The 26,263-nt window shown below is 61.1% G+C and overlaps 6 protein-coding genes across 6 annotated transcripts; all 6 read right to left on the minus strand.

Annotated features, from left to right (window-relative positions):
- Positions 1-1,449: 1,449 nt before the first annotated feature.
- Positions 1,450-3,249, minus strand: LSCM1_01889 (uncharacterized protein; the record flags this gene model as incomplete). The annotated part of the gene is made up of 1 exon (XM_067319487.1): positions 1,450-3,249. One exon carries the CDS (start codon positions 3,247-3,249, stop codon positions 1,450-1,452), a length of 1,800 nt encoding a protein of 599 aa, XP_067176036.1.
- A 1,151-nt stretch (positions 3,250-4,400) lies between these two features.
- On the minus strand, positions 4,401-5,954 carry LSCM1_01890 (uncharacterized protein; the record flags this gene model as incomplete). The annotated part of the gene is made up of 1 exon (XM_067319488.1): positions 4,401-5,954. One exon carries the CDS (start codon positions 5,952-5,954, stop codon positions 4,401-4,403), a length of 1,554 nt encoding a protein of 517 aa, XP_067176037.1.
- A 1,234-nt stretch (positions 5,955-7,188) lies between these two features.
- LSCM1_01891 (uncharacterized protein) lies at positions 7,189-8,238 on the minus strand (the record flags this gene model as incomplete). Its single annotated transcript, XM_067319489.1, has 1 exon — positions 7,189-8,238. One exon carries the CDS (start codon positions 8,236-8,238, stop codon positions 7,189-7,191), a length of 1,050 nt encoding a protein of 349 aa, XP_067176038.1.
- A 4,575-nt stretch (positions 8,239-12,813) lies between these two features.
- Positions 12,814-18,903, minus strand: LSCM1_01892 (uncharacterized protein; the record flags this gene model as incomplete). The annotated part of the gene is made up of 1 exon (XM_067319490.1): positions 12,814-18,903. The coding sequence occupies one exon, from the start codon at positions 18,901-18,903 to the stop codon at positions 12,814-12,816; it is 6,090 nt and encodes a 2,029-aa protein (XP_067176039.1).
- Positions 18,904-20,829: 1,926 nt separating this feature from the next.
- LSCM1_01893 (uncharacterized protein) lies at positions 20,830-23,760 on the minus strand (the record flags this gene model as incomplete). The annotated part of the gene is made up of 1 exon (XM_067319491.1): positions 20,830-23,760. The coding sequence occupies one exon, from the start codon at positions 23,758-23,760 to the stop codon at positions 20,830-20,832; it is 2,931 nt and encodes a 976-aa protein (XP_067176040.1).
- Positions 23,761-24,455: 695 nt separating this feature from the next.
- LSCM1_01894 (uncharacterized protein) lies at positions 24,456-25,748 on the minus strand (the record flags this gene model as incomplete). Its single annotated transcript, XM_067319492.1, has 1 exon — positions 24,456-25,748. The coding sequence occupies one exon, from the start codon at positions 25,746-25,748 to the stop codon at positions 24,456-24,458; it is 1,293 nt and encodes a 430-aa protein (XP_067176041.1).
- Between the last annotated feature and the right edge of the window lie 515 nt (positions 25,749-26,263).

Raw genomic sequence — 26,263 nt, forward strand, 5'->3', positions numbered from 1 at the left:
CCACATACGAAGTGAAGTCAGCCTCGCAGACAGACACCGCTGCGACCTGCCACACACACCCTCGATCACGGCACAGACTCCATTTTTTTCTCCATTCCTGTACGAGAGAGCCGAGGATGAATCGGTGAGTGCATCACCTCTCGTCCTCGTCGTGTGGATTGATGCGCATGCGTCTGCGTTGTTTGTCTCCTCTCCGTTGCCTTTCTCACGTGTGCTTACATGATGGGCATGAAAGAGCGAGAGAGGAGCGAAGGCTGCAGTGGCAGCGCCATGGCCAACATAAGCATCACCACAGCGAGCCATCCGCAGTGGGGTACGCCCAACAGCACACAGAGACAACGAAGGGCCCCTCATGTCGCCCCGCAATCACGTACCGACCGCACGTGCTCCACCGAACAAAAATAGAGACGAAACAACGAGAAAGCGAACGAGTGCGAGTTGCTCCTCTCCTCCTCCCCCCCGGTACTCATCGCCACGGCAGAAGCGCAGCTGCTCCTTCGCGCACTCCCCTCTGCAGGCGAGCGTGGGATTACTTTCCATAAAGAGCGAGCGAGAGGAAAAGGGACGGAGACAGAAGAAAAAAGACACGCGCTCGAAAGGCAAACAGGCGCGCCGCACTCGAGAGAGTACCGAAGCAGACATGCATCTGCAGCACACAGCGACGCACGCGCGCGCTCCTCATGGCCGGTACGATGCAAAAATAAGCGAAGAAGCGAGAGCGACGAAGGAGTCAGACGGAGACAGGGGATGGCGCGCATGAGTGAGACGTGGGGCTCCCCCCTTCCAGTCAGCCTTTCTCCCCTCGCTCCCTACACACAGCGATAGCGCTTTGCCTGGTGTGCGTATAAGGCTGCGTGGCAGCGTATGCTCGCTTGGCAGCTTCCGACAAAAAAGACGAGGAAGGAGGAAGCGCGCATCGATGGATTCCTCGGTCACCCACAGACAGCACCGTCTTGGCGTTTGTGAGGGTGCGCCTGTGTCGATCAACCAGCGCCACTCCACACTCTTTCAGTGTCGCTTCTAAACCCGAGAAGTGGCACCCCGACAGCTGTGCGGATGTGCATCGCATTGCACCCTCCCTCCCCCCGGCCCTGCGCGCAGCCCCACCTTGGATGGCAACGCACTAGTGACGCTTGAGTGAGGGAAGGGGAGGAGGGGAAGGACGATGGAGTGAGCAGCATAGCCGGCGGAGGCAAAGGCCAAACGTTATGCACACAATCAACCACAAAAAGGGCAGCACCAAAGAGCAGCTGCGGCAGCGCCGTCGTATCGAGCTCACCCGCCATTGAGTGAGTGACCGAAAGGGAGCGAGAGTGCAGCCGCGCATGCACCAGTTGCACGCAACGAAGAGAACGGGTGTAGTGGTTGTGCGTGCGTGCGGTAATGAGCGCGCATGCCACCTGTTTGGGCTTTCGCAGAGAACGAAATAGGGTCTTCGCCACGACGCCATCAGCTCGAATGCCTGTTGAACATCGATCCTTCTCCTGTGGTAGTGGTGGTGGCGACCTCCACCGCGTCTGCGCGCGGCACCGCTGGTGACAGCCGGTTGTGCCAGCTATCCATCTCTTCTGCTTCGCCTTGCGTGCGCACCTGTCCATACTCAGCATCGCGCTCCTCGCGTGTCCGTGGTGCGCGAGCGCCCGACAGCTCCTTCATCTCCCGAGCGTGGCACGGCTTCGCAGAGTTTGACAGGGAGGACGGTCCCTGCCATGCACAGGATACCGAAGACGAGGGCGGCTCCGTTTCGCCATCGTCGCCAGCGTGGCTGCGTACAGCGCCGGTGCCCGCCTCTGCATCGACAATCACCTCCTGCGCTGCCACGCGCTGTCGGTGCAGCTGGTGAACGTCCTGGAACACTTTCTTGTCCTCTAGTACCTGCGTGTCCGTTGGCTGCGCCATCTGGGAGAAGAGAAGCGCCGCCAGAACCGCGCCCACAACAGGGGCGAGCCAGTAGATCCATATAGACTTGATATCGTCACACTTACCGGCGAGACACGTTGCCACCTGCAGCCCTGACGCGGCAGCGGGGTTGAAGGCACCACCGGAAATGCGCCCAGCGCTGGCTGAGCCAGCGGAGATCGTCATGCCTACGGCAAATCCATAAAAGAAGTTGCCAGACTGACGAGAGTAACCGATGTTCAGCACGACGAGGCACATGGCAAACGTGAAGATGAGCTCCGAGAAGATGCCGGATGAGACATAGCTGCTCGACACTGCGGGCACGAAAATTTCCTTGTTGCCCTGGATGATCATCGCCACGACGCCAGCGGCGAGGCCGGCAGCAAGCTGGCAAAGGATGTAGGCACAGCACTGAGTCAGGTTCATCTTGCGCACGAGGAAGACGGCTATGGTCACGGCAGGGTTGAAGTGAGAGCCGGAGATGTAGCCGAAAGTGAAGATCATGCTCGTGAACATGAAGCCGATCGGCAGCGGCGTCATGTTGGTGTCGCCAGAAATGCTGAAGATGCTCTCGTTGCGAACGCTAACCAGCGCCAACGTAAGCACCCACCCAAATGTGCCGAGCAGCTCGGCAACGTACGTTCCAAGCAGCGGGTGCAGCCGCACCCACTCCGGCACAGCGAGGAAGTCGTAGCGGCTCTGCAGTTTGCGGAGAGCCGCCTGCTGCTGGCCGTACAGACGGCCCAGCTCAAACGGGTCCAGTTGCTCCTCGACCACTTTGCCATTCCGCGTTACACTAACCGGTATCGTGTACTTCAGCGCTGGCACCTCGGTCGGGTCAAAGAAGCCAGCACTAGTGTGCGAGCCCTCCCGATCGATGCCGAGGCGCTTATTTTTGCATGCATACACGGCAGGCGTCGTTGTGGTGTGAGAGAGAGGCGTATTCAAGTCATTGGCGCTGCCGCCCGCACTGCCACCATGCTGCCTCGCAGCGGACAGTGAAGGCGAGAGCAAGGCCGAGGACGCGGAGAAAGGGGGCTGTGATGTGCGCTGGTGCGCTGTGGAGGCAGACGCAGATGTCATCAGGGCGAGAGAAGCTTGGTGAACAGCGCTGACAGCCTCGCCCGCTACGTCAGGCACAGAAATCCCCCCTGACCCACCTGCCAATTCACCCAAACCGGCGGCGGCGGTGGGCGAGGACGCGGTTGCCGGCGGCGAACGTGGTGAATGCGTCATTGGCATCGGTTGGGTGGTAAAACTCACAGGGGCTGAAGCACCAGACGGCCGCCCATCGACTCCGCTAGGTGGAGCCACGCCACGCGCGCCATTCCAAAGAGCGCTGCTCTCCATCTGTGAACTGAATCTGGATTCCGTGCTCGGGAGAGGATGCGCCTCCCTGAGCTTGCGGCGTCCGTCAGGAAAGGCGAGTGTGATTTCAAGAAGAGCACAGCGTACGAAGTATATTGGGTAAAATATCTGAATGTGCGGAGGCCGTATGCCGTCTGGCGTACTGATTCGACGCTTGCTAACGATTCAGGTGAATGAACACACAACGAAATGAAGATGAAGCGAAAGGGGGAGAAGGGGGGAGGGCCCCACAGCGCCAACAGCAACAGCAACGACCGTTTCGAGTGAAACAGACAGACAAACGAAAAAAAAAAAAGAAATGACAGATGAAGCCGGGGAAGGAAAGGGAGCGAAAAGAGGTGGCGGGGAGGAGGCGATGCCCCGAAGCGACACACGGCACGGACACATTTCCTTCTAACCACGACGAGCATTTCACCCCTCCTCCGCTTCATTGTCGTAGATGCGCAGAGGCAGCTACGCGCGTCATATGCACCTGAGTACAGGGAGCAGGTGTACAGCAGTCCTTCTTCGCAAGCCAACGTCGCTGCGTAAGACGACCCTCGCGTCGCGCCAGTCGTCACACAGGTAGAGTTCACCCGGAAGTGTCACCGGAGATGTAAGGCGAGGAGCATTCAAATGTGTCAGCTTCGTCGATCGTGAAGTTCCCCCTGCACGCCGGCGGCAAAATCGTGAGCTCTCCGCTCGTACCCCCTCACCCACTGCTCGCCCCATCCCATTTTTTGTTTCGGTTGAGCTGCTTCCTCAGCCGTCCGTTAGTCCTGTGCCGGTAATGCGTATCATGTGGCGGCACGGCCTCACAAACTCAATATATATCAAAGGAGAGAGGACAGCAGGCAGGGCAAGGGCGTGAGCCCCGAGTGTGGTGCGGGGCAGAGGCGAGTGTGTCTGTAAAAGAGGGTGGAGGGAGGAAGCAGCCCGCAACAATTTCCGCAGTCCAGAGCAGCAGCTGACGTGCAGGGGAAGCAAAGCCTCATGAGCGATACGCGCCTGCCGCACTGCTCCCTCCCGATGGCACTCGCTTACCTCCACCACCACACTCTTCGTTTTCCTCCCCCTCCCCCTCTCCGCCTTTCCCCTTTGCTGCTGTCTCAGCTCCCTCCCCACACACAAAAAGAAAATTTTCTTTGTTTTCCTCATACGCCCCCAAAAGTGACCGTCCCATCCGAGTGGATGGCGTGGCCGCGTTCCTCCAGCCACGCCCGCAGTGCCTGTTGCGACGTCTGAAACCACGCCACCGCCTCATGCCTCGTTGCAGCCGACTTCATCTTCTGACTCATGGCCGCAAACTCCGGCAGCTGCTTGAGAATCCGCTTCTGCAACTCCATCAGCGTAGCCACCGTGCGCGACTCGACTGTCCGTATTCCCGTCACCACCGTGCAGGCAAGGGAGTCCAACGAAGCGGGGCCATCTGCCGACGCAGCACCCGAGGGTACTGCTGCAATAGCATCGGCATCACAAGCCGGGGGCAGGTACACCGGTGACGCACGCACCGCAGGGGTGCCGGCTGATGCCTGCGCCATGGATCGCGGAGAGCCAGTCGATAATTGCAGCGTCACGCTCCCCCGCTTGGGAGCTGCCTCGGCTGGTATAGGGGCCGCCCCACACGCGCGCGCAGAAGTAGTGTCGTTGCTGATCACCGCTGCCTGCTGTTGCGAGAGCTCGCCCGCTGTGCTGACTGTACCACGATGGCGCAGGGCCTCCTTTGCCCCTGCGAGGAAGGCGCGCACTGCGGTATGCGTCGCCTCGTCTTTCTCCCGCTTGCGTGTACGTGCAGAGATAGCCTCATCGGCGCTTCTCGACGGCTTTCCATTACTTTCGTCGCTCACGTCACCATCATCGCCAGACCAGTTTCTGGGCCTGTGCAGATCCGCCTCGGCAGCGTCCATGGTCTTCCAGTCTTTCTTTCGGATCCGTAGCGGCGTGTCAGAGCCCCAGGCGGCTGAGATGCCGGTCGCGCTGCTGCCGGAGAAGGAAGGGCCTCCCTTTGGGCCAGCACTAGCTGAGCTTCTCTCGCCCCACAGCTGCAGTATCGGCCTTCGGAGCGGTGTGCAGGTGATAAGTGGCGTCGACGTTGGCGAAAGCGGCGAGCACGCTGTCCTGTCATGTCCCTCGCCCACGTCACCGTTCTGTTGGCGCCATGGCGTGGGCAGCTGCAGCAGCACACACGTCAAATGGCTGTACTCGGAGGCCGGCGTGGAGACAAGCCGAACCGAGCTGGCGGATTCCGCGGCCGAACGCCTCGGGAAGCCGCCGTACTCTAGGCGCATTGGTTCTCGCCGACGGGCGCGTCTCCGCTTGCGGTTACTGCCCTGCGCACCATCTTGGCGCGCGCTGTCGTGTGTTGATGCAGTGTGGCTTTCGTCATCTTCGCCCAAGTCATCACCGCTGTCGAGGTCGCTGCCTGCCACTGGGGCGTCCACTGAGTCCTCAAAGTAGTGTGGGGACACCCGCAGCTCACACGGTGGCGTGGCGCAGTCGACAGATGGTAAGAACACAAACAGCCGCCGCTCGCGCTCCGCCGTGGCGCTCGCGTGCTCTTCTTCCGCGCTGGCTGTGGTGAGAGGACGGATGACATAGCGCGTCACTGAGCTAGAGACCGCAGATGGCTTCGCTTGAGTAGAAGTTACGGCAGATGCAGACGCCGGTCGCCGAATCGTGGGAACAAGGCCGTCGTACCGGGGTATCATGCTGAAGAAATATGACGGCAGAGTTCGCCAAGTGCATCACTTTCATAGCTCGCAATTCCTTCAAGGGACTATCGCCACCACTGAGGGGTGTTCGGGTGGGGGGGTGGGGGGCACAGCCCGCGTCCGCCACTTCTACGCTCTGCTCCGACTGCTTAGCTCCGCTTCGATGTGGATCAGCCGGCCCGTTAACGGCGCCGTATTTTTCACCGGACGCTGCTTCTGTAGTGGGCCCTTTCAGCCGAATTCCAACAATCCAATCCCTGCGCACACGCGGATCCGCCTGGGTGCGACCGTGCGCGTGCGACGCCTCTGTCGGTGACCTTTAGCCATGAATACGGAGGGGAAAAAGTAGATGCGACGAGGTGTCGTGCAGCGCCGGCGCACAGTTGGAGAGGGGAGGAGGGGAGGGAGATCGTATCAGAAATGGCCATGTTGCAAGGAGGCATGCGAGCAGATGTGAAGCAGCGCGGCGCCCCCGACTTGGCACACACTCCATCACGCACGCGGGGGCACGCAAAGCACAAAGGGCAGTCAGAGCGCCTTAGGTTGGGTAACTCGATAGCCTTTCCCCCTCTCCGCGTCTTCCTGACGAGCATCGCGACAGCTTCTCGTCTCGCCTACCTGCCACACCACCACGAGCAACAGCAGCAGAAGCGCTGACGTTGGCGCGACTGATACGTGTCGGCTGTCTTTCCCGGCCATGCCACGAACTTCGTCCTTTGCTTTTTCCATGCGGTATTCCTTCAGCCTTTTCGGCCTTCTTTTTCAGTGTCTTCATGCTGACTTCCCCAGTGACGGGCAAGTGTGTTTGTGTGGGCAAAGGCGGAGGGAGAGAGGCACCGCACTGCGTCGCGCCTCAGCGGCGTCAGTACCCCCTCTGTGAGGCGTGCCTCTTCGGCTGCTTCGCATGGCGGGATTGCCCTCCTCCCTCCCGCGTGTGAGGGGCATGGAGGGGAGGGGGCCGAGCGGACTCGAAGCCGTGCCTTGTGTGGCACAGAAAATGGATGCGCGGCAAAAATGTATTGCGCTTAATTTTGCGCGGCTGGCGTTATCCTCAACGACCGCCTCACTTCTTCCTCCACCCTCGGCACACACACGCACACCCACACACACTTCCCCTGGTGCCTTTTTGCAAGACGGCGCGGTGACGCAGGAACGAAAACCCGACGGCGAAACAGCAGAGACGTGGCGATCCGCGCTAAGCCCACGCGCAGGAGAGTCATTATGCGGTGCTTCAGCCACTCGTATCTGTCGATGAGCGTGGCGCTGCCCCACAGAGTGCTTCAAGCTCCCGAAGTTTCGTGTGCAAAGACTCCCATGTCGCACCCCTGACAGGGTCGCACTTCAGGTAGTGGCATTCAGCACGCTTACATGCGGCGCGGTCGGCTTCCGCGTCTCCGACGTGCACATGTAAATGCGCATCTACGCCCGGCCTGCACGCACCGCCATCACTTCCACATGTCGCGCGGTAGGCATCGGCGGCATCACGAATCCCGGTGAGGATGCCTACCGGTGATGGCTTGGCGTAGCCCACATCTCGAGCTGAAATAACCCGTGACAGCAGGGGTGGCTCGCCGCGCGCGCCAGGCTCGAGAGCGCCCAGCCGCGCGAATACACTCCGTATGCGAGGATCCATGTTGGTGACCACAAACGGCGGCTCGGCAAGGAAAAGAACGGGAGCTGGTGCAGCTGAAACAAGGGGAGCTGACTCCAAAAAAGACGCTGGTGCCCTCTCAACGGAAACCGAGCGCTTCGCGCTCTCGACGCGACCCAATTGCTTGCGGCTCCACTCGCGCAGGGAGTGCAACGTGCGGAATCCCTCCGGGCACCAGCGGTAGGCTGTGGTGGAGCCAAACTGATCAAACAGCACATACTCTTCAAAGCGGCGTACTTCGCTTTGCTGATGGGTCCACATGGCCTGAATGCGCTGTACCACATCCGTAGCAGCCCCCTCATACAGCCTCGGGCTGTTGAACGTCTGTCGTAAAACACGGCTCCAGAAAGAGCTCAGCTCTTCATCCGTGTCGCCGCCAATCGGCATTTCTTTCGAGTCCGCAGAGCGAGTCCATCTGGCACGGTCCACCGACACCTGGTCACGAATCGCCTTCAGCGCAAGCTCTTGTATCAGTGCACAGGTAGCACTCGGGCAGCTTGCGTCGAGATCAACCCCGTGATCCTGCAGGAAGGCAGCGTACGAGCTGCGATACTGGCAGCCTAAGCCATGCGTTATCTGAATGAGAGTATCCAGAGCGTCGAAGCTGACAGTGATAGGCACGCGGTGCATCACAGGTACAGGATGGTGTTCTCTGGCGGTGTGCCGCTCAAGGGCCCGCGCATGCAAGACGCCACCCAAGAGAAAGCAGTGCGCAGAGGGTAGTGTGGCAGGTGCGTCTGTACACCTCGCGCGTGCATGCATACCCACTAAGAGCAAGAGTTGAAGACGAGCACAGGGGCGAAAGAGGGAGGAGGGAGAGGGAAGGGAGAGAGTCAGGCGACATGCTACACAACTTGACACATTTACCCGTGGTGCGGGTGGAGGGGTGAGGGAGATCACTGCTCGAGGAGTGCGCACCAAACGCGCATCGTTGTACGCATCGAAAGTCGTGCCATCTAAAAAGGCGACCGAAACTGCGAGGTGCGAGCAGAGTAGAAGCGAATACACAAGCCTCCATTGCGCAACCGTCTCATGAATCTACGTGGACAGGGAAAAGAGTCGGCGCAGCAGATGTGAAGGCCTCGCGCAGGCGTGCCGGTTTGGCCTCCAACGGCCACGCATACATACGCGCTGTAGCAGTGCTCGTTGAGCGCATTCTCCTCCACCGTAGGCGCGTTCTATTGGCTGCGCAGCCGCTTATCTGCGCCCCGGCGCCACCTCAGCGAAAGGGATCCCCGCGTGGCGCTAAGAAGTAGAGCCGCCCTGGCTGCTTGTCCCCCCTTTCCCAGACTAATAGTGGGCTTTCTGCTCAGCGATGCTCCAGCCTTCGTTTCTGCAACAGCCGAGTGACTAAGTGCCACCTCCCCCCGCGCGCGTGCCAATGCCCTGAGGGCCGCCTGGTGGGCACTGAAGAATGTGGTGCCGTACCTCAGCACTTCCTTGCCCTGCTCACCCCTTAGCGCCGAGGGGCGAGTTGACGCAGCGGTGAGGGCATCAGGTGAAGGTAGCGCCACTACGCAGTACACCCTCATCCCGGCTGCCTGGACAACCGGTGAGTAACCGAAGTACTGTATCGGTGAGTCCAATGAGCAGCACATGCAAGAGCGGCGTTGCCTACCGTGAGAGACAACGCCGCTATACCGTCCGCCACCTCGAGCTCTCCAAGGCCATGGAAAACTAGCTTTATTGATGAACGGCTCACTCGCTTCCCGGATGGTAGCATCGAAAGAGCTGGCTCACCAGCGAGCCCCTCATTCACCGCGTCCACTGGCTCGTACTGAAGTGGCCAGATCGGGCTGCGACAGAGGTCTGGCGATGTCCGCATGAGCACCCACAGCCCCAACGCCTAGTCGCACACGCGCGTCGAGGGCTCCGGTGGGCTCCTGCCCTGAAACCCGCTCATCTGTAGAAGAGCCGTCGTGTCGCTCGCTCGCTGCGTTCGGGTTCATCACGGTCATGGCTAAGCTCTGCGCCACCCACCCAAGTCTCTTGCAGCTCCTCTCGCGGCACGGCTCCAACTTGAGGCACCACCTCCAGCTCCCTCCCCCCTGTGCAGCACTGAGGGACGATAGGTGGAGGGGAGTTCATCAGCGGATACGAGTAGCTCAGGTCACTAGGTGCCGCAGAGCGCCATGCTCCTCGTCCGCGACCGCCGCCACGGCGGTGAGAGCGGCCTCCTCGGAGACTTCGATCAAACGATGCCTAGGCATAGGCAGCACTTGCGTAGTCCCCAGTCCTGTGAACACCGCGTTGCTCTTCGCCACCAACGCGCAGAAGCGCTGAAGGAAGAGAGGAAGGCTGGTGTCAGACATGCATGCGCACACCTCACATCATGCCCACTGACGTCAGCTCGCTGTGATTAGCCCAGGACCGGCTGCCACTCACGTAAAGAGATGCCCTGCAGAAGACGAGATGATGCCCAAGGCAAAGGCGCGACCCCACCGCCAGTCATATTACTTTTCACCGAAGCGGAAGCATAGGGCGTTGCCTACGCAACCCGCGTGTGACAGTCTCTCAAGGCGGCTCTTTGGCAATGACCTGTCTGGCGATGCGCCTGTTCATGAGTAAGCGGAGCATATGTGCAACACTTCTAGGGCGAGTAGAGGGGCTCACGCTGACGTGGTCCAGCAACGTCACCGCTGAGGGCACTTTGCGCTCCTCAGCAGCTACAGGGTCACCGGTCTCCAGCCCCACATGGCGCGGCGGCTCCAGGAGGATTCACGGCGCCACAGCTGCATGCGCCGCATCGGCGGCACCTCTCTCCGGCCCTGGCGCCTGCTCGTGCTCCTTCGGAAGAAGGGCTAGGAGAGCAAGGTGTCGCCCCAGCGACTCCTGCTTTAGTGGAAGCCGTCCTCTCTCGCTCACGCAATCACGGAGGCATCGACGTAATCAAAGCCGCGCTTGCCCGAAGCCCCCCCAATCGTTGGAAAACGAGCGCTCGGTGCGGTGAGCAGAGCACACTAGCCCTCTCAAACAGTATCGCCGTCTTGTATTCTCCTCTGCCGTGCCACCGCCCAGCCTCGAAGGGTGCCCCTACGTCTGCAGCAGCGCAACGTCTTGCTGACATCGCAGGGTGAAACCTCCTCTTGGAAACCGCGCACCTTACTCGCCGGCGAAGCCGATGGTACGGTGTCAAGGCAGCGCTGCAGGCATCTTCACGGCGCTGGCCTTCGCGGTGCATGTGAAGCGCAACCGCCGCACCTAGTAGCTTCAAGAGAAAACCACTGGATCCCTCGCGCCGCACTTTTTCCCTGGCCAAGCCGCCCAGCACGGCGTGCCTGCTCCTTTGCTAAAAAAGGTGCTAGGTTCATGGCAGACAGCATCAGCCTGGAGGGAGAAGCACACCCACTCAACTGCACAGAGAGCACACCTACAGAGACAACCAAGCATGTATATGTCGTTCGTGAGGCGATGGCCGGGAGCACAGGAGAAAGAAAGAAGGGGTCACAATGGGATCAGTGCCTTTGCCCACTCAGTGCGGTGCGCTCGCCGATGGGTCAGCGTCTCTGTCTGTAGGGGCATGTCGGGTGAGGGTGTGACGCCAACGGTGCCCAGAAGAGCAGGGAGAGCGTGAAGGGGATGCCGATACTCAGCGCGGACGTCATGTGGAGAGAGGCGCTTGTACACAGAGAAAAGGAAAGCATCGCGTCATGGAGGAAGAGGTATGCGAAGCGGAGGGGTGCACCCTTCAGTAAGCCCGGCCACAGACGATCGGCAAAAGGAAGCGAGAGAGCGGATGCTCATGCGAGCCCCTCCAGCGCTGTCTCTCTCTCCCTCTCTCGATCTCCTCCCTCTCGCGCGCGCGTGTTTTTTTTCGTTTTTCTTTATTTCGCTGCCCATCGTGGATGGGGTCGAGATCAACAGAGGTGCGTCCAAGAAGGCGGCCCGAGTGCACCAGCTCGAAAGAGGTGATGTGAGCACAGTGCTAGGCCAAGAGCAGTGGCGCGCCCCCTTGAGCCTCGCCTATCCGATGATGTAGAAGGCACCGCCGCGCTCGCTATCCCTTGATGTAAATTCCTTCTCTCTCCTTGAAGGCGTGTTCTTGGCATATCGTTGGTACTGGTGAGAGAGCCGTTTCTCTTTCACGGGCTTCCCCCCAAGATTTCGCCTTTGCTGGCGGCTCCAAGTTGGCCTGTCCTCTATGAGATCAAATAGGCACGCAAGGGGAAGAGGAGCGCGCGCGAGGGAGGCGGGGTATAGAGGGCGGAAAGAGACACACGTTGATCGACGCTGAGAGAGGACGGCGAGAGGGAGGGGAAGGAAGGTGAAAAGGGTAACAAAAGACTTGTGCAAATTTAGTAAGACGAAGCACAGGCACACCGAGATGCGCACACGCGCTCAAGCACAGAGAGACCTGTTGATCGACCTCCACAGAGAGTTCCGTCCTTAAACAGCCACTAAAGACACCATGCAGTAACGAGCGAAGAACGCATAGGACAAACACAGAGAGGGAGGGGAAGGGAGAGAGAGGGAGAGACAGATGGCAAGGCGGTCAGGAAAAGGAGCGCTTACTGCGCCGGAAACGCCATCATCGGCGCCCACGGCAAGCACAAAGACGTCCCCAAATTTCGACCTCGCACCACGATAGGCACACAAGCACGTGCGCAGACACGTTTGCACATGTATGAGATGCGTGTATTCAGAGAATAAGAGAGCGGGGAGGCAGGCGTTCAGAGGAGGAAGGCAGACAGACGCCCAAGACAGCGACAGAAGGGGCCACCCAACAGACCAGAGTGCGATCGGCTATCCATAACGGAAAAGAAAAGAGCGTGCGTGAAACGACACCAAAGAAGCCGTAGGCGCAGACGTCCTTCACAGCGTCACGCACGCTGTGCGTGCACTTATGGTAGAGAAGCCGAAGGGTACCAATGGAGAGGATGGGTAGATGGGTGAAGCCGCAATGGCGGGGGGAGGGGTAAAACGCGTCCGAAGCGCAGTGGAGTGTGCCTGCGTGCATCGGCGGCGAGAGGAGGGGACTAGTTCTGAAGGAGGCAGTTCGGGGGCAGGCAATTGATGTGTACCGCTAAAGGATTGCGTGTGTTGGTGTGGTGGTGGTGGGAAGGGGGAGGAGAGCCACTCCATTGCGAACCGTTTCGCGGGCGACAAAGGCACAGCTCGGGTTAGGAGGGGGAGCCGTTGCTCTTCAGGTCTTACTTCGAGCGGTAGCACAATGCCTTGGCGTTCCTGCTTCCATGCCGCCGAATCTTACAACAGCAGGTACAACTGACGCCGCAGCCGTGTCGCTACATGGTCTCTCCACGCCTGCTGTATCACTGTTGCCGCCTCCTCTTGCACGATTTGGTCGCTGATGTATCGCCGCTGCGCCTCGTCCATCTCCAAGTCGCTCCAAGTAGATTCGTGCCTGGTGGGCCACTGCGCCGACACCGGCAATGGCAGCACCCCGCTGCTCGGCGCGCGGTGTCGGTGATGCTGCTGTGGCTGTGGCTTAGGAAAAATCTCTGGTGGGCGAGGGGAGGTAGAGTTCTTCAAAGAGAGCTGCTTCGTGGCTAAGGCGCTGCCCCGGGCACCTTCACTCCCAAGCCACGAGCTTCTGTGCGCACACTCGTTGCCGTCTCCCGCTTGGTTGGCGGGAGGGTGAGTGTCTTTTTCGCCTACCTCCTCTCCCTCCGCGGTCGCGGATTCACCTCCCTCGCCATGAGATACCGCCTCCCTGGCACCGCTCCCCACACGCGGAAGATGCCTTTCGCCAGCCAGAGGGGGGTGCCGCGGTGAGAGCATCCCGGCAGGCGCCTCCAACATCTCTGGCAATTCACCCGGAGACTCAGGTGGAGGAGATGCAGACAAGGGGACCGCAGCTAGGCCCATCTCGAGCTCAGCAGTGTGGTTCCATCCGCTTGGCGCTTCGGCCGCTGCAACAGCCGCTGGTGCCTCTGTCGGCGCGAGAATCAGTGACGAGCATGAAGGTATGAAAGACTCCCGAGAGCGCAGTGTCTCAGGTACGCCGGTGATGCGCTGAGGCGGGGCGCCGATGTCCTCCGCGGCACCAGTCTCATGTCTGGACAAGAGATCCTGCTCTGCCGCTCGAACCCGCTTCTCGTCCTCGTCCGCCGGGTTGGCGAGGTTATCCTGCACCATCGCCGGCGCCTCGATGCCCTCCACAACCCCCAAGGGGTCAGAGGGCTCCGGTATTCGCTCTTGGACCTCCGTCTTTGTCCCCAGAGGTGTGACCTTCGTCAGCTCCACGGCCCCCAGTTTAACCAGCAGCTGCTGCGCATTTAGCACCGCTGATCCGCCTTCGCCTTGTCGAGGCTCGCTGCGGTCATGAGTGCTCCTCCAGAAACTTTCCCGGAGTTGAGTGACTTGGGTCGTTGTGGAGCCGATCGACGCAGTGTGGCGCCCCAGTGTCTCATCGTCAGTCGTCGCATACGGCTCCATTGCTGCTGTGCCGCAGTATTCTTCATTGAAGGAGAGTGGCGCATCGGAAGGGCCAGAGGTGCGGCTACCGCCAGCCAAGCGCAGCAGCGACTTCGCCGCCCCGTCCTCGGCCGTCTCTGTATCGCGAGCGGCGGCGGACTGTTGCGGTGTCGGCAGAGGGAAGCGAAGACACTCCTTGGCATCGTCACTTTGAGAGCTGGAATTCACGACTGTCAGCTCTGTCGGCACGGGTGTTACAATCTTGTGCGGTACAAAGACGAACACGCGGCCACGTCGAGGCGGCTGCGTCACCGGAGGCTGCAGGGTTCTCTCCACTACCTCGGCAGGCCGTGCCCCCACCATCGCCTCAATCACCTCAGCACTTCGCCTTACCGCTGTCGCCGTGGCGTTCACGCGGTCTACAGGACACTGCGCTTCTGCACCCTCGACATGCGATCTGCTCGCAGAACCTGCTGCTGTGGAAGAAGCAATGTAACGCGGTTCTCTGCTCCTCAAAGGCCGTGAGGACGGCGACGAAGTCGCGGCGCGGCTTTGCTGATGTGGATGGTCGCCTTCGCTCACAGGACTTGTCAGCAGCTGTAGAGACTGCCTACTTGGGGGAGCTCTAGCACCGCTAAGCACATCCGTGGCACCTTCCTCTCCCTCTGCATCCTCGTGTGCCCGTTCGATTGCCTGCCCGTTGCTACCCTTCACCTCAAGGCCAACCCTACACACCGTAGCGCTGCTATTACTGCTTTGCGCTGCGCCATGCACGCCTCCGGCGGGCTCAACTGGGTGCGCAGAGATCGATCTGCGCATGAATGGCCCGCGAGATGCAGCAGTGACTTCCACACCGCTGAGGCAGCTGTTCTCGGCGCCCGCAGTGGAAGAAGAGGGTGGAGGGAGTACGTCGCAAAGCGCTCTTTCCCTCGCCTCTGCCGTGTCGCCCAGGTCGGCCTCGCGACTTCTGTCAGAAACGGTCGGGTGCGCGGCGTCGAGGAGGAGGTGTACCTCCGCCCTGCTCGCCGCATCATGCCCTGCAGTGCTTGAGCGGTGGGCTTGGCCCGTACACTGGTCTGTTGCATGGGGGCTTTGTAATACCTCTCTCTGCAACGAGTGCAGCAGTGGGGCAGAAGCAGGCACGGCCTCCATCCCCCTCATTCGCTCTTCCGGCTCCGGCAGTAATAGAGAAGACGCCCTCCCACTCCCGCGCGCGGCCGAAGAGGCTTGCGACTTGGAAGGCGGCCACCCCACGTTGCTATTCTTCTCCTTCGAGGAGCCGTGCACGCTCGCCTTAGACAGGATCGCCGATGCGTCACCGAATCGGCCCCCCTCCCCCTTCTTCATCACCGCGTCTGCCAGCGGTCGCGCACGGCTTCGCCGCCGAGAATCAAGTGACTCTACTAGGGGCGCACCGGCGCTGTCTGTAATATGAGGCTTGCGGCGGTCGGTCTTTGCCACGTCATCTTTTTCGTGATCTCCCGGGGAGGACGCTGATGCGACGGCTGTTACGTCACTATACTTGCTTATAGTACCGCCATTACTTGTGGCTGTCGAATCCTCAGCTCCGACGCCGCCTCTGTCACCGCCGACATTCTCACGGTAAAAAGGACAAGGGACGTTAGCACTGGAAGACTCCTCCGCAGCTGAGCTACTACTCGCCTCCCCGTCGTCGCTCTCGTAAGGAATAGGCGACTTACCTCGCCCCACGAGGGCAGCTACCGCTACTGCACCTCGCTCCCCGTTCACGTCGCCACTCAGGTCTTTGCACTCACTAGCACACGTTTCGCCCTTTTCAGGTGTCGTTAAGGGCTCGAGCCTCACTCCTGCGACATGGGCGCCGAGGTCCTCGCCCGTTGCCACTACCTTGGCGTGCGAGCCACCGCCTTCGGCGCGCGGCGCGTGTGCCACAGCAGCCGACGAGGATGGCTGAGCTGCGAGCCCTCTGCAAGAAGCGCTGCCTATACCACCAGAAACAAGGGTGCTGGAGACATCCACGCTAGAGAGCTGCGACATATGAAGCTCCGCCTGCCGCCTCGCTGATATCATCGCCGACGTGGATGGCAGCAAGCGCGACTGTTCGTCACTCAGCGCGCCGTCACCGTCGCGTATCCCCGCTCTACTCATGTCATTGACGTGGCTCGGTTCATCGGCCTTCGCAGCTGCCGCTTCGCTTGAAGGCGACCTTCGATGTGATGGGATAAGCGCCTTGTCTTCAGCCGCGTGCTCGCTTCGGTCCCTCTCCACCTCCATCTTCGGCAATCTCTGACGGCAGCAGCGAGAACGCAGGAAGGCTTGCAGCACAGTCACGCACCACGTCAAGTCCTCGGGAGTGCGAGAGAAGGATGGTGTGAGGGCCGATGGGGTGTGCGCGGCTAGCCAGACCGATGTGGCGAGGTCTGCAGCCCCCGCACCAGTACTGCCTCCCTGCGGTGTAGCGAGGAATTCAGTCCTTTGCGGTAGCGACACCCCGGAAGCTTCTTCGAGGCCCTTGACGCGAATCGTCTCGAGGGTGACGCCCCCACTGTGATGCCGCGGGCACGGCGATGGCATCCTGGGCTCCGCTTCGAAAACGAGGCTTCGCACCACACACGATGCCGCCGATGTGCTGCTCATCCCGGCCGACTCGTGAGACGGTGAATGACGATGCTGGGAGGCGTGCCGCGGGTGTGCACTACGCGACGTAGAGGATGGCCGGGGCGGCAGCTGCGCCGACATCAGCACCTCTGGCTCTCTCGTGCGGTCGTGCGACGAAAAAACAGAGCTGCGGCGCGGTAGCGGGCAAGGTGCGGCTGATCCGTCTCGCTCGGTCGACGTGTGGTGGCCGGTGCGCCGGCTTGGCGGCGGCATCGGCACGCGCGTCGATGGGTTCCACGATGGTTTCCGGTCACTGTGCTGCTGCTGCTGCTGCCCCCTCTGCATTGGTGATGAAGGTGTCATGGGTGCGCACTCCTGCTCGGCAGCAGCCGTCACATGGTCGTCCGCGCTTTGTCGATTTGGAAACAGCAATGCAGACGACCGGCGTGGTTCATACACGGAGCGCAGTGCGGCGCTCGCACTGCTGGGGCGGGGACGTGCCTGCGCTGCTCTTGAAGGGCGCAGCATGGGAGTCTTCGCGGTCGGTCGGAGAGTTGACCCCTCCTGCGGACCAGGAGGGCCAGCAGAACTGCGCGCGAGGGAGCCGCTGCGGGGGTGCCTAGCAAGAACCTCCACAGCGCGCGGCAGCACCGAAGTCACTACAGTGCTCTGCAAAGGAGAGGTAAAATCTTTAGCCATGGGCACGGCCGCCGACAACGCCGCTATGGACAGCTGAGGCCGCTGGAGCATGCGCGCACGGCGCTTGCTCAAGGCGCAGGAGAGCGCACCGCGCGAAGGGTGCAAGGCTGGTGGCGCGGCCCCGCTCGTGGAGGTCAAGGAGCTGCGCAAAGGGTGCTGATACAGCTCCACCTCAACCTCCTCTCGCCGCCAGCGCTTCTTCATGGTTGCCATGCACTGCTTCAGCAGCTGCGCACGCTGCTGCTCCTCCAGGGCAAGGCGCGGAACGGCGAGGAGCCAGCGATGTGCCTCTCGATAGTATTGATAGGCTGCCTTGTAAAGGCCCATCTCATCTAGCCAGTCTGCGTGCGTCTGCTTCACGTACGACAAGAAGCACACGTTCTCGCGCCACTCGAGCCATGTGCGGATGAGCAATTCTTCTTCGTCTCCATGAAGAGAGGCCGCGACATCGCTGTAACAGTGTCCAACTGCCGGCGCGCTCGCAGCCGCGGCATCCCTCCCATACCCATCGAACCCGCCTCTGCGCGCAAGACCCCCGCCTTCCGGCAGGTTCGCCACCGGCAACAAGCATCCCTGCGTCAGCCGCCGCTGCATCTGCGTCGCTTTGTCCTTCGTGAAGAACACTTGGCGCTCCACCGCCTCCTCCGCCAGCATGGCGTACCGCAGTGCCTCGGTTAGCTGACGAAGGCCGTGCTGCGCCTGCGCCATGTTGAAGTATGTGATACCGATTCCGGGAGCCTGAAGTTCTTCTTCCAGAGCCGCCGACCTCGCGAAGCGTGCGCTTGCCAGCGTGTACTCCCCCAGCTTGAAGTGGTAGACGCCGAAGTTGTGATCCACAGCGGCTGCGGCCTTGAGCCTCCGTGGTTCCTGGGACCGGGCGAAGAAAGGGACGCTCATACTCCGCATAGTGGTGTCGTTGTCAATGCTGTTCACACCAAGACCGCTGTCGATGGCCCCGCGTGCTGATGGGCCCTTCAGATCGGAACCCCTGCCTGGTGCCGACGCGGCAGCCGGCTGCTGCTGCGGGGCAGCGTTGTGGCTAGAGCAAGGGTCAGCACGCCCTCCCGCCACCCCTGTAATCGTAGGGGCGTCGAGCTCCACCGGATCTGGCAGATAGCGGAATAGACGACCAGCATCTTTCCGTAGCAGCTTATCTGCCCGATGCAGCAGCTCCAGAGCTGCGGAGTACTGCCCTTGATTCATCCACTCCAGAGCGTAGCGGTTCAAGAGCTCGACAAAGCGCAGTGTGGTGTGGGCCGCCGCATCCTCGCCACCCTCAAGCTGCCCAACCAGCTCCTCGCGATAGTCTTCCGTGAGGGATGCCTGCCCTTCGACTGCACGCGCGTCCAGAATCATGACCTGCCGCATTAGCGTGAACACAAGCTTTAGCCTCTCGTCCAGCCCATGAGTCAATTCTTCGGCCTGCGTGTCGAAGGCGTGCTGAGCACGTGCCTGGCGCACCTCTTGGCTTGCCCGACTGCTGTGGCCCGTGCCGGCTAAATGAGGGGCACCTTCCGAGGCGCACGAGAGGAATGGTGGCGGCAGCTGCTGACGTGCTGCAGAGCTGCGCAGGTATGGCGCACTCGCCCTACCAAGGGTAGGGGTCTCCTCGCGCGCACAAAGCAGTGTCGAGAAGGATGACATTCGGCGTCCGCTTAGCGCAGAGGGTACCTCTCCCGGTAGTCGGCCAAAGCCCGTCGATCTGCATGGTTGAGGATGTGGTGCGCATCCAGGGGGCTGGTGGCGCTGAACGGCGATGTTGTTCACTCCAGAGTCAGGGACTGAGCGGCGTAAAGGCGACGAGGAAGGCGGAACACTAGCTCGGCCTCCGGCACTGTTGGTGTCGGGGGCAATGCCGCTGTGAGACGCAGCGAAGCGCAACACGGGCGCTTCAGCTCTTTGCCGCAACAGGGCGCTTAGATGCGAGCGTAGCGCCGCCACATCATTGTCACACGTCTGACCGCAAGTCGTCATGGGAAACGACAACGAAGGTGCGTACTGCATGTCGTCGGTGCGCGCCCCCAGCGACACCGGTGACCGGGATGCCGAGGACAGCGGCGTCGCGGCGGAAGCGTCGGTTAACGTCGCTGAGCCGCCAATGCGGGCGGTTGGGTGAAACAAACGTGCGCCCTCAGCAAAGTCACTGCGAACAGGTCGTCCCGTCACCACGGCGGGGTGATGTGTGGGTGTATCCCCTGCCTGAATAGACGAGATAGGGGTGCATAGTGACCAGTAGGTGCTGTCTCCGTCGAGCCTACTAGCAGGTAGAGCCACATCGTAGGGATTCACTTGAGTAGTAGCCGAGCCGGCCGCGGCGCCGTCTAAGGATGTGCAGGTTCGAGAGCTGTGCGCCGCACGACTGCGCACGTCGGTACTTGCGGTGATTAGTCGTTGCTGCGCGCCTCGCGCTGGGGGCGACGGGTGAACGGCACTGGCATACGAGACGCCAGTTACCGCGTGGGTGTCCAACTGGTAGTCTACTCGTTGTAAAGGACGTCGCACGGGAGTGTTATTGCCTTTGGTAGGCACGTCGCAGTTGAACTCGTCCACACGGTCCATCACAGAGGCATAAGAGGAGGCCGTTCCACAAGACGGCGAGAAGGCGTAGCAGCCGCCTGCCACACCCTCTCGTGAAGCGCTTGGCGTTCCATCGAGCGTATTATACGAAAGATACGGCATCACGGTCTTCGTCGCACAGATGACCCTGCATTCGAGCAGTTCTCCGACGCGGACGCAGAGAAGAGGGTGGCAATGCGTGTGCTGCAGCACCACCACGTTTCCCAACGAATGGGACGCAAAGGATTCGATCCCGTCGGCCCTTTCTGTCCCGGTTGTGCAGCTGCGTGCAAGCCACAGTCTTCTCAGCGGCACGCGCGCGCGGGTAGCGGCGTGAATCCCTGTCGCTCCCTTCGCGTACCACCGTCACCAGCTCAACCCCACTTGTGTATGTGTGTCTGTATGTGTTGGTGATCCCTCTTGCCGTCTCTTAGCATCCCTCTTATGTCGAAAAGGGTCAAAGGACGCATCAGAGACAGCATCAGGCGGACGCCGTAGGGAGTTGTGCAGCCGCGATGGCAGGAGAGGGCGAAGAAGGAGGAAGGGGCGGAGAGGGAAAAAAATGGCAGACGGAGACCAAATGGAAAAGAACAAGTGCGGCCAATCCTCGAAAAAAAGGGAAGGGCGTAAGCGCCCGCCGGTAAAGACGCACGCGCAGCACCCCGGTTGACCGCTCAGCTGCTCTTTTACTGGCCAAAAGACAGCGAGTGCAGCAATACATTTTTGCCGCGCATCCATTTTCTGTGCCACACAAGGCACGGCTTCGAGTCCGCTCGGCCCCCTCCCCTCTATGCCCCTCACACGCGGGAGGGAGGAGGGCAGTCCCGCCATGCGAAGCAGCCGAAGAGGCACGCCTCACAGAGGGGGTACTGACGCCGCTGAGGCGCGACGCAGTGCGGTGCCTCTCTCCCTCCGCCTTTGCCCACACAAACACACTTGCCCGTCACTGGGGAAGTCAGCATGAAGACACTGAAAAAGAAGGCCGAAAAGGCTGAAGGAATACCGCATGGGCGATCAAACAGCTCTGCGCATGAGCGCATTCATCGACACACGATAACTCATTGGCAGCGCTCCCATCACCATTTGTGGCACAGTAGCCGCTGCATCGCTTGCGTCAGCACGTTGGGGCGAGGGCATGAGCAGCACACGGCGCAGGGTGTCATCCAGCGTTTTAAGAAGCTGCAGCTCGGCCGAAGTGAGCGACACATGTTCGCAGTGGAGGAGAAGCAACCGCCACGGTAAAAGGGACCCACCGAGCTGCTCCGCTAGCGCACGGGCGGCTGCTTGGGCTGTTGGCGCAACAACTGCCCGGATGAGCGCAACACCACAGTCACTGCTGTCGTCACGTGCAATATCACCGTTCGCACCTTGGTTCATCAGCGCACCCAGGTGCAGAACAGCTTTAAGGACGCACACGACCTCCCGCTCCCACCGCAGCCGGCTCTCCGAAGCGGAGACGATCTTCTTTTGGGGTAGGCCTAGGGATACTTGGAGACGCGCAGCTGGAGGCGAGTCGCTGTGCGACACGTGGGTCGCTTCCATCCATCCGCTTGACCCGGCGGTTTCGGCGCACGGCGTCGCAGCGAGCCGTGCGCGGTCCGAGACGAGGGGCTCAGCAGCGCTGCCCGCAGAGAGCCTCTTCTGGAGCACTGCCATTGCTGGCATGGCGCCACCGTCACCGCTTTGCGGTGCCCGCCGAACACGCCGATCGCTGCGCCACTGCAGCAGCACACGCAGCAGCATCTGATTGAGTAGCCGCGCACCCTCCGTGGTGACGGACAGCGACTGCTGCTTCGATGGTTGGATCCAGGCACCCTCAGCGCACGCAGCAGTGGAGTAAACGCTGCCACGAGGAGAGGGCGTGGGTGAAGGGATGTACAGGGTGGAGAGCGGAATGCTTTGCAGTGCACGGTAAAGCTGTCCCGGTGTGTGTAGCGGGGCCTGCAATGTGGCCAACGAACTGTCAGGGCGGCTGGTGCGCATGCTGCTGCCTGCAACTCCAGCCTGAGGGGTGCTGCGTAACGAAGGCGCAGATGGCGGTGCCGTCGCCCCATCCAACCAACGTCTGAGGAACAAAGCGAGGTGAAAATACGCCGAGGACTCCGCGTGTATGCCAGTGGGTCCCGGAAGTGCCACTCCGAGGTCCAGCATGGTGCCGTCCTGTTCGACGCGCGACAGGAGCGCGCACAGCTCTGTCCAGCTCGCATTCGCGGTTGTGGATGCCGTAGAGACGTCGCATGTGTGCGTCGCCCCGGCCCCAACGCCATTTACATCAAGTGAGCGCTCTTTGTGCGGCAGAAAGAGAAGATGCAGCGCTGCCCATGCCGTCACGTCCCATCGCGCGTCCTTCGAGAAGAGCGGCAAGAGGGCGGCGAATGCGTGCCGCGCGGAAGCCCACGTCACCTCCACCCCATTCAGCGGAGAGCGCGAGCCGCGGTGTCCGGCAGACGCTGGTGGCTCTCTTTTCTGCAGCTGAGCACAGAGAAGGGACAGCCACAGCAGAGGCAGAAGCTGCAGGCGGCGCTGCTGCAGGCGCGCCGGCACGCATCGCGCGAGCGAGTCTAGATTCGCTGCGATGCCGTGAGGCGCAGCGGAATTCGCTAGCGCATCAAAAAGCGGCGAGTACGCTGCTGCATCGGGGCCCATAAACCAAGCATCTCGTGCTGCACTCGCTCGGCGGCCCGCCTTGAGCAGCACCAGCTCATGCCACAAGGCATGATCCACGCAGCGGCGCGTCTGCTCACATAGCAGTGCAGCGTGTACCTGGAGCAGACGCTCGTACGGGCGCTGCGTCTTCTCCACATCTTGTAGTGGTCTTGTGTGGTCCAGCAGTCCCCAATATTGCACCCCCGCCGCAAAGTGTACGATCGCCCAGTGAAGCGAGTGCAGATGGCGTAAGCTCAATGGCGCTTCAGCGACGGCAGCAGGAGCGCCATTCTGCTGGGAAGTTTCAGAGGATGTAGATGATGCAGTATAGCTGTCTCGCTGCGGATGCGTCACAGACGCGGCCGCAGCGGCATCCTGCGCAAGAAAGATGGAGGTGGAGAAGCATACATCCAACAGACGCTCTACGTGGGCATCCGCGACACCGAAAAGGCCGCTCACATGCAGCAGCACAGTCACATTGAAGAGCGACTGCGTCAGCGCGGCAATGAGGTGGGTCGGAAGCAGATGCTGAGACACCGGCGTGAAAGAGGGCGCTGAGAGCTCTTCAGTATCACGCTCTGCACCGCGCTTGTGACAATTCGACGGTGAAGAATTTGCGGGTCGCTGCAAGTTGCCTCGCGCAGCCTGTGCACAGGGTCTCGCCTCAGCGATTCGGCGGCGCAGCGCTTTGAATTCGATCAAGACATGATGGGCGTGGTACCTCGCAAAGCTCGAGACCTCCGCGACGAGCTCCGGTTCGTGAACAGCCGTCTCCGAGGCATCATAGTTCGTCGTATCGCCACCCCAGCCACCGGCGAAATGCCTCATGGCATCTGCAGAAGGACGACAGGTCATCTCTGCCAGCCAATTCAGCAAATCCGCCTGTCCCTCGGTTCCGTCGTGATAGCGCCGACCGAGCTGCACGTAGCGCAAAGCGCGTCCCACAGGGAACGCGTATGGTTCCGTCGAAGCGGAGGTATCAGCACCTAGTCCGGCACGGGAGCCTTGGCAGGGATGTCGAGGATGATGGCGGCAAGCGGCGCCGGCCCGAGCGCTGCCGGGGGAGTGCCGAGATGGTAATGCTGCACCGGAGATCCTTGAAGATGTCGTGTCCGATGTCGAATGTTTCGGAAAGAAGTTGGATGCAGGGAACGAAGAAGAGGTGTGGGAGACAATGCCCCGCATGGAGGCTGACAGACTTACCAGGCAAGGAAAGCAGCAGTTGCAACGACAAGACGCGATAAGGCGGCATAAGTGCTTTCCCGAGCCTACCGTCCGTGTGGAAAGGCCGCGCACCATTTGGCTGTCAGCCGCGGCAATGTGAACATGTGAAAGTGGCGATTGCTGCGGCGTGATATCGCAAAGTCGGCATGGTGAGGCTCCCTTTCCTGAGTTTTTTTTTGCGAGTGCCTCTGGTGGGGGCGCTACGGTAACGCGACGATGAAGGGGAGGGGCGATAAAGAGCAGCCAAAGTGTACGAAAGAGAGCGAGCCGACCAGCTCGTGAAGGGGAATGTCTTCCGCCAAGAGAAAGGGGGCAGAGCGCTCGTGAGGATGGCCCCTCTACGAAGCCGGCGCCCTCTGGCCTTTCTCGTTCGCTCTCTCTCACTGCCACTGTGACTGGCGGAAGGCGCCCACCAGCATGGGATGGCCAGCACCACAAGTGAATGTGCAGTGGCAGGCCAGCACGTGAGCCTATGCGCAGTCGCCTGTGCGTGCGTGCGCTGGGCGATGGTAGCGAGCCCTCTCGACTACCTCCGCATCTGATACCTTTTCCTTTGGCCATTTTACCCTGTCGCTTGCAGGGGCGCGTATTAATCGTTAAAGGGAAGAGCAGCTCCACCCAGCGTCACCTTTGTGTGTGTGTACGTGCCTCTCGGGCCTTCATCGCTACTCGGCCTCCCTTCGGTGTGGTCCGGAGGGGAGAAGAGATGCAGCACCGTGCGCACGCGTCCGCAGGAGGGCGCACCCCCCCCTCTCTTCCACTGTGGCAGCCTAACAAGTGTCCGCGTCGCCGCCGTCCGAGTCTTGGTCATCGTCACCATCATCAGACGACGAGGAAGTTGAACGTTTGTGCCTCCCAGTCTTCTCCAGCACACAGAAGAACATGGGTCCCCAGCCATGACAAGTGTCCGGCAATAGCAGGAGGCCGTACGCTGTCGCCTCGCCCAGCGCAAGCGGTGTCTGTGGTGCGCACGCCTCTGCGCCGGGCGCATTCGCTTTACCGGTGTCCCCTGCAGTTTTCGGAGGTGCAACAGTAGCGGTAGCAGCCCCAGCGACGGCGTCGACCGACGGTCTGACCACCTTGACTTCACACCTCGTGCGCTGCAAAGCCTCGCCCACAACCCCGTCGTTCTCCATAGGTGAGATGGAGCACGTGCTGTAAACGATGCGGCCTCCAACACGACAGGTTTCAATGGCGCGTTGCAGCAGCATCCGCTGGAGGGCGGCCAGCTCGGCTGTCGTTTCCTCCGACCACTCCCGCAAGGACAGGGGCGAGCCGCCCGACTGCTGAAGCAGGTGCCGCTCCGAGGAGCACGGGGCGTCGACAAGAACGCGCGAGAAGGCCTCCGGGTTGTACCACGTCTGTCCATCGCGCCGCGTCGTTCTCCACGGAACGTAATTCACCGGCAAATGCTCCTGCAAATTACGGCGGAGGCGCGCGCAGCGGTCAGCGCGGGCCTCATTGCATGTGAGCGATCCGTCCGGCGAGAGAAACTGCGCGATGGCAATGGATTTGCCACCGGGCGCGGCGCACATGTCCAGTACCGTGTCGAATGCACCGACCTGCAACTGCTCTACTACATGCGCCGAGGCGTAGTCGAGCAGGTAGTACGCTTTGATGCCAAAGGCGTCGATCGGGGGCTTGGCGATGATGCCGCCCTCGTGCAGCAGGCCGCCAGGCGCCGCGATGAGGGCCTCCTCCTGCTCCTCCGCTTCGTCTTGGCCGCCGCTACCGCGGCTCGCCGTTACGTAGGAGCCTGCGGCGTTGGCCTCCTGGGACGGTTGAAAAGCTTGAACGAGGCGGTTGGGTTCCACCCGTGACAGCCCTTGTGTCGCCTCCGCAAAGGGAACCTGGCAGAATCGGTTCCACAGCGCTACCTTGCGCGGCATCTCTACCATAGCGGCGCGCAGTGCGGGCCAACGCTCACCGTAGATGTCGCCGTAGTACTCATCAAGCGTGCGCGGACGAGCACCACTCTTTGCCTTGAGGCCGCCTTGGTTGTGGGCAATGGCGGCCGTTCCGCTCCTATGGTGGCCACGGCCCGCGCCACGCGATGGGGGCATGGAAGAAAGCCGCGCCTCCAGGCACGCGAGTGAGTGCCTACAGGGAAAAGGGTAAAACGCGGCGGGCGTACAGCGTCACGAGTGTGGAGTTCGGTGGCGAGCGAGGAGAGCCCTAATGCGAAAAATGCTCAAAGGAATAGAGTCCGCGTGCCGTTTACACGGCAGTGCACACGCGCGTTGGCGGCAACGTTTTCGAAAACGGTCTCGTCCACGGCATCGAATTGGGCATGGAGAGAGAAAGAGGAGAGCAGCGGCGAGCATATGCACAGGGTAGTATGCACATAGGTATACATCTGTGCACCTCTGCATGTAATGGGGCTGTTGCCGTCTCTGCTGAGAAAAGTGGAGATGAGCTGCCCAAGCACCGTAGAGGGAAAGTCACAAGATACGGAGACGATCAGTCTCTGAACGCAGCCCAGCAGCGACAGCATCGATGTAGAAGCGCCCACTGAGGCATGTCCTGCGCAGGGGCGTGTCTACGGGACAAAGCACGCCGATTGAAGAGAACAGCGAAA

The sequence above is a fragment of the Leishmania martiniquensis genome, chromosome 32 (genome assembly GCF_017916325.1).
Source record: "Leishmania martiniquensis isolate LSCM1 chromosome 32, whole genome shotgun sequence".
In the NCBI taxonomy this organism is placed as follows: domain Eukaryota; phylum Euglenozoa; class Kinetoplastea; order Trypanosomatida; family Trypanosomatidae; genus Leishmania; species Leishmania martiniquensis.